Below are 7,672 nucleotides of genomic sequence, written 5' to 3'. Positions count from 1 at the left end.
TTCTCTAAAGACTTTCAAGTACAAAAAGACAAAACCAAAAAAACCCTGTGTAGTACTCCTGTGGGTTGTGTCTGTTCTGGGAGTGTCTAGTGGGGACCCCTAATCTTACCTAATCTTCCTCTTTTTATTCCAGGTGAGGAAAGGGTACCAAAAGTCACAAAGCAAAGTGTGTGAGATAATGAAAGGTGTAAGTGTGTGCATATATATCAAAAACACACCATATTTAATGAAAGAAATTAATATTCACACATTTGTACTTCTGTACAATTTTGAGTAATATATAATTTTAAGCTGTTTACAAATAGCATGTAATGCTTCAAATATTACATAATGTTGATAATACATTTCTAGCAGAAATAAATATATTGCACTTAAAAAGAACTTCATTAGATGTTACTTCATAGTATTAGGCTTATAACTTCTTTTTTCATAAAACATTTCCCATGCCCTTCCCCCCCACCCCAACACACACACTTCATTACAGTGACTGTTCTCACGCAATTCATTAAGCAAATAAACACAGCAAACAATAGAACTATGATAGAGTCTACTAAAGAGGCTAGATCAAATTTTATCCTTTAGGAAATGAAAGATTTTCTTTTAGGTTTCTGAAACTAAGAAAAGCAACAACTAAATATAGCATTTTAAAGTACCAGAAGTAAAATACAAGTTGTATTTTTTGTCCAGATGTACTATTCACCAAAATGTTTTTATTTTCTTATTATGGGGAGAGGGGATTAGAATTACCTAAGGGAGAGACAGAGAAATAAAGACCGAAAAATACTTAATGGTCTATCAAATATTTATAAATGAACCTTTGCATATTTAAGCATGATGAAGAAAGCTAAGTACTGGAATATTTTATAACTGACATAGGATAGTAGTGACAAAAGGATGTTATGATTTCCTGAAATTTTAAACATTTTCACCTTCCCTTTGCTTGTTTACATAAAAATCCTTATTCTAAAATAATATAAAAATGTATAAAATGCATCCTCCACCCAAGCCCAGCTCTCTAAGGGAGGTAGCTGAAACTCTTTTCTGTCCAGTGCTTTATTTCTGTCCAGTCTAGATGTAGAGTATGATATTGTTTTGTTTGTAGTAATTATCAATTCCATACACATTTAATAATGAAAAGTTTTCCTTAGTCAATGCAAAATTGAGCAAAAATGTTGTTTTTCTTGTAATACTTGATCCTGCACATTATACAACTGACATTTTGTTGTTGGTTTTTTTTTTTTTTACAACTGACATTTTGAACTTCAGTTACTAAGTCATGGTTTGAGTTTGACCGTGTTTTCAATGGGGTGGTCAAGTCACTGTTTATTTGAAGGTCATTTTCCTCAATATTAGTCAACTTAAATATAAGCAGGACAGTCTGAAAAGCTAATGTGAAATTCAGAACTGGGATAAATATCCTAATATCTCTGTGAAAAATTTTTAGTCTCTATGAATAGGCAGCTGCTTTGCTACTAAGGATACATATTATTCTTGGGCTTTTGGGGTTTCCATTTTACCCCCCAGGATGGGTACTGTGACTAGAGAAGTGCAATGACAAAGATACAGATAATAGTGGAGGGAGATGGTTTTGGAATATCTCACAAGTCAGTGTGACTCCTGCACAGGGTATTTACTAGATGATATATCATCATCAGGAAGCTTAATATCTCCTACTCTGTGCCCACCTACTAGAAATGATGGTTGACCTTTCAGACAATATACCATTCCTATAAATCTACAGTGTAATACAAATTCATTAATGTAGACCTTGTTACTTAATAATTTGTGATATGTTAGACACAAGCTGGATAGGCTTACCTTTATACTGCCAAGGGTAGGCAAGGGGCAGGGAGTAGATTTACTAAGTAAAAGAAAGAAAGAGCTTACTCAGAATTATTGATAAAGGTTTTAAAAACATATCACATATATAGGGTCTACTAAGTTATGAATTAATTCTTTTGGGTTAGATAAAGCCATTCAGGTAGAGCTGCTTTTTAGTAGCACTACCCGTTACCCAAGCTTTTTGATAATGTAATATAACTGGGGGATATACCATAAATCATGCTCTTTATCATTCAATTGCCTTTCTCACTAAATATCTAGTTCTTGCAATTGCTTTTGATAAAACAGGCTTTATAGAGTTTTAAATGTTAAATACCCAAAGAGTTAAATAATAAACAAATAGAATAGCTCAGAAGGATCCTTGTGGGGCAAACATCTATCCCTAGTTCCCATGACTAGTGACTGACCAGGTTAAGCTCCATTTCACTTGTGCTTTTACTTTCTTGTTCAAATAATGCTAAATACTTTTTTAAAAAGTATCTGATTTAGAATTTCAGGTGTGAATTTCCAAGAGCATGCTTTGGTGTCTTTGCCTCTGCTTTTTTCTAAGTATGCTACTTATTTTTAGTCTTATATTGATTAATTACAAAATAAAGTTATGAATTCAGGACTTACTATCATAAAACAATATTTAACAAAAATATACAAACCTACTTTGAGACACACCAGTTGGGAAAAATGTCAAAATAGTATTAAAATGATCCTTTCATTCTCCTTGAAAAGAAAATTCAGATATGGGTTCACTTTAGTAGACCAGTCATTTATTAGAGTGTTAAGTAGCATCATATAAAATAGTATTTACTTTTGTTATTCCTGCTTTAAGTAGTAGTACTCTATATTAAAAGCACTGACAAACAGGCCAACTATTAAATAGTAAATCCTTATCCTAACTTCTGTGGATATTTAAACATTATGCATAACTAACTTTTTAAAGAAATGCACATCTGAGCTATGTTTGAAAGCAAACTACCTGTGAATACTATAGCATAACGTGCAAGAAGTTAGAAACAAGCTTACAGTGTCTGCCATAGGACTTTGAGATGTTTAGTTAATGCAGCTTCATAAATAAACCTTGGGATACAGTGGAGAAAGGCAATTGCAAGGTCCAACAATAGCATCAGTTAGACAGGCTGTGCCAATTATACCCTGTTTCATTGGCTGGAAATGCCCAGGAAAGGCATTTGATATGGAAAAGCCTAACATTAAAACAACCAAATAAAACCCCACTTGAGTTTGATATGATAAATATATTACATTTTACTTTCAAATACACCTCTACTCTCAGCAGCAAGATTTCCCATCTCTTTGAACAGATTCAATACTTTCATAGTTAGAACAAAGTAGAATGGATATTACATTAAAAAAAGAGTATTGGGGAGCTTTGTGAAGAAGCCAAGTTAAATCTTTTATCTAGAGTGCATTATATCTATAGCTGAAGGACCACAAACTTCATTAAACCTCTGTTATTAGGGAAATGAACTGTTGCAAAATGCCAAATATACTACCCTGCTTGTAAATGCCTACATATATATGGCTCAAAAATAATACAAGCATAACTATGATATAGTTAAACTATTATAAATATCAAAATAAGGCTTAAGAAGATAGCAAGAGCTGAAAATAAAGTGGATAAATTCTTTAGATTTACTTATAAGCACTTTTAGCGTTTCAGTCAGGATATCATTGTGTTAACATACAATTTCATATTATGGACCTAGAAGAATGATTGAGTCACTGAATGTAACACAGTGAGAAAAAAGAACCAATCAGATATATGAACATATAACTATTCATGACTATAGGTTAAGTGGTTTAGTAGTGGCTATCTGAGCATTGAGAATGGTCATTCATAAACCTTGTCAGTCAGTGGCAGTGGCTGATCAAAAACAAAGCAAATTTATTGAAAATGAGAATTTGATCTGGTGCATTTTAACATCCATAAGGTTTTCCAAGGGGCTTCCCTGGTGGCTCAGTGGAAAAGAATCTGCCTGCAATGCAGGAGATGCGGGTTTGATCCCTGGGTTGGGAAGATGCCCTGGAGAAGGAAATGACAACCCACTCCAGTATTCTTGCCTGGAGAGTCCCATGGACAGAGGAGCCTGGTAGGGTACAGCCAAGGGGGGTCATAAAAGAGTTAGATACAACTTAGTGATTAAACAACAGCAAACAAAGGTCTCTCAAAGATGAAGCAAAAATGAAGGGGACTTTGGTACTCATGGCAGAAAAATTCCTTTCAGAACAGGGCAACCATCTTTTTATTATAGCTGTTAAGTGAAAGAAAGTCTCACATGTCAAGGTGTAGCGACTTTAGAGTGTCCCTCAGTGAATAAGTAAGCAGTGTATTTACAATGCAGCCTAGAAAAAGAGAACTTCAGTTTTACAATGTAACATACAGAGCCTCTAATTGCACAATTGTATATGGAAAATTTTTCCTACATAAATGGCAAATAATTGCAAGAAACAGAATTAGGAAGAAAGAAGACAAGACTGTGAAAAGGAACTTGTCAGGTACTGGCCCTTCAATATTATAGAAAGAACTTTGTGAAGTCATTACCACCTACTCATCCACAAAATGGGATGCATTAGCATTATCTCAGCTCCTTCCCCAGCAAACTAACACAAAGGAAAACTAAACATGCTTGAGCTACAGCACTATAGATATTTCTCTATTGGCTCTCGTTTCCACAGACAGAATTGACTTAAGTGAGTCATTACGCATTACGGTCACTATGTTATACAGTATTGCCTCTTTGAAGATTCTTTTAACCTGTGGAAACTGGAAAGAAAACCTATACATGTTGACTTTATACACTACTGCATTGACACAGCATTTTTAACCACTAGGAATAATGCACCTTAAGATTCATCTGCTTTGTATTATTACACTTTCTGGGTAAATTGATATCCTTTTAGTTCCAGGACTTAGGCTGGCTAAGAACTTTACACTGATCCTCTCTCCAACTCAAAAGCTGTCCCCCAGCTACAGATGAAGCCTGGTCCATGGTGCTTTCCCTCAGTGGTAAGTTTTATTGTTGAGTCCAGCTCTCCTCTTTCATAGGTCCCATGTCTCCTGGAGAGCCCCTGCTCCAACACCCCACATCCCACCCACCCAACCCTGTCCTATATTTCCATACCCATCTGCACATTCTGGATCTGGACTCTCCTTTTAGAAGAGTCATACAAATGGCGTCATCACAGCAGAGGAATGGCGCAGTCCTTGGATAGCAGCATAGGGACCCTGCTGAAAGTAGTGATGATACCGGGGCATGTGGAATGAGGGGAATGTCGGGCCACTCCCCTGCATGGAGCTGGCAATGGCTGATGGGGTCAGAGGCATGCCAAGTCGGCTATATGGTGGCAGAGAGCCCTGTATGGGGTGAGGAATGGGTGTTGCTATGGATGCCGTGCTGGTACCAAGAGCAGTCAGGGACTGTGGGTGCTGAAATGCAGGAAAACTGGATGAAGACGATACCCAGGAGCTAAGAGACAAATTATCAGATGTTGTAAAGGCTGATCCTGAAAGGAAAAAAAAAAAAACACAACTCATTAGACCAGAAACTACTTTAACATGCAAATCAAGAATTACGTTATCTGTAAGCATCAATTAAAAAATACAAACATACATATAGATCTACAGTTTTAAAAGAGGAACAGTTCAATCAGAAGGCATCTCCACCTTTCCACACAAGAGGATATCATTTATACTATGTATGGAAGAGAGAACTTGATAAACAGAAAGACTTACTCTTTAGATTGCCTGCATACTCTCTGAGAGTGGCTATGGTGCCAGCACCCCGCCTTAAGATAATGACCTGATTCCCTTTAAAGAAGTTCCAAATAGCTGATCACTGTCTTAACCTCCAGCATCCCCATACATAAGGCTGGACAGACAAGCCTCAACAAAGCTACCTGGTTGCTAAAGCCATTGTGAAAACCTACAAGAGTGTTTTTCTTTTCTTCTTTAATTTCTTTTTTTTAGCTTCTATAACCCTTTTATTTTTGAAATAATGAGAACATTTACTATGTTGATTATATTTAAGACAGATACACAAAAATCAAACATCTTTTAATGTGCCAGCTATACCAGATGTTGAAATGTGGGAGTTATAAACACCAAAAATAAACAATAAATACTTAGAAATTACTCTAAAAAATGCATGATACTTGAAGTTTTTCACGCAACTATGAAAGATGGAAGGAAAGGTTTTAATAATTGGAGACACATGCCATATTCTGGGATGAAAAATAAAATGCCCTTTTAAAATTCATTTCTCCCCAAATTAATTTATTGGTTTAGTATAAAGCCAATGAATGGCTTCCCTGGTGGCTCAGATGGTAAAGAATCTGTCTGCAATGCAGGTGACCTGAGTTCAGTCCCTGGGTTGGGAAGATGCCCTGGAGAAAGAAATGGCAACCCACTCCAGGATTCTTGCCTGGAGAATTCCATGGACAGAGGAGCCTGGTGGGGTACAGTCCATAGGGTGACAAAGAGTCAAATACAACTGTGTGACTAACACCTTAACTTTCAAAGCCAAATTTTTTCTACTGTCAATTCAATTTGCAAAATTATCAGGACAAATAATGTTTTGAATATTAAAATATTTTTAATTGTAACAAGCATAGATTTTCCCTACCAGATATAAAAACATGTTATCATGTTTTAAAAACAAAATACTGTGTTTATGAAAATAGCATAGTACTGAGCAATGCAAAGAAATAGAGGAAAACAACAGAATGGGAAAGACTACAGATCTCTTCAAGAAAATTAGAGACACCAAGGGAACATTTCATGCAAAGATGGGCTAAATAAAGGACAGAAATGGTATGGACCTAACAGAAGCAGAAGATATTAAGAAGAGGTGGCAAGAATACACAGAAGAACTGTACAAAAAAGATCTTCACGACCAAGATAATCACGATGGTGTGATCACTCACCTAGAGCCAGACATCCTGGAATGTGAAGTCAAGTGGGCCTTAGGAAGCATCACTACGAACAAAGCTAGCAGAGGTGATGGAATTCCAGTTAAGCTATTTCCAATCCTGAAAGATGATGCTGTGAAAGTGCACTCAATATGCCAGCAAATTTGGAAAACTCAGCAATGGCCACAGGACTGGAAAAGGGCAGTTTTCATTCCAATCCCAAAGAAAGGCAATGCCAAAGAATGCTCAAACTACCTGCACAATTGCACTCATCTCACATGCTAGGAAAGTAATGCTCAAAATTCTCCAAGCCAGGCTTCAGCAATACGTGAACCGTGAACTTCCAGATGTTCAAGCTGGTTTTAGAAAAGGCAGAGGAACCAGAGATCAAATTGCCAACATCTGCTGGATCATCAAAAAAGCAAGAGAGTTCCAGAAAAGCATCTATTTCTGCTTTATTGACTATGCCAAAGTCTTTGTGTGGATCACAACAAACTGTGGAAAATTCTGAAAGAGATGGGAATACCAGACCACCTGACCTGCCTCTTGAGAAACCTATATGAAGGTCAGGAAGCAACAGTTAGAACTGGACATGGAACAACAGACTGGTTCCAAATAGGAAAAGGAGTACGTCAAGGCTGTATATTGTCACCCTGCTTATTTAACTTGTATGCAGAGTACATCATGAGAAATGCTCAGCTGGAAGAAGCACAAGCTGGAATCAAGATTGCCAGGAGAAATATCAATCACCTCAGATACGAAGATGACACCACCCTTATGGCAGAAAGTGAAGAGGAACTAAAAAGCCTCTTGATGAAAGTGAAAGAGGAGAGTGAAAAAGTTGGCTTAAAGCTTGACATTCAGAAAACGAAGATCATGGCATCTGGTCCCATCACTTCATAGGAAATAG

The 7,672-nt window shown here is 36.6% G+C and overlaps 1 protein-coding gene across 1 annotated transcript in view; it reads right to left on the bottom strand.

The window, feature by feature from the left end:
- Positions 1-222: 222 nt before the first annotated feature.
- TBX20 (T-box transcription factor 20) overlaps positions 223-7,672 on the bottom strand; it is a 51,342-nt gene continuing 43,892 nt past the window's right edge. Inside the window, exon 8 of the mRNA XM_027968630.3 lies at positions 223-5,358. Within this exon, the coding sequence (XP_027824431.1) occupies positions 5,018-5,358 (341 nt within the window). The 3' untranslated portion in view covers positions 223-5,017. The remainder of the gene's footprint in view (positions 5,359-7,672) is intronic.

Source organism: Ovis aries, chromosome 4, assembly GCF_016772045.2.
Source record: "Ovis aries strain OAR_USU_Benz2616 breed Rambouillet chromosome 4, ARS-UI_Ramb_v3.0, whole genome shotgun sequence".
NCBI lineage: Eukaryota > Metazoa > Chordata > Mammalia > Artiodactyla > Bovidae > Ovis > Ovis aries.
The sequence above is the reverse complement of the archived record's forward strand: the minus strand, read 5'-3'. Positions and strand labels throughout refer to the sequence as shown.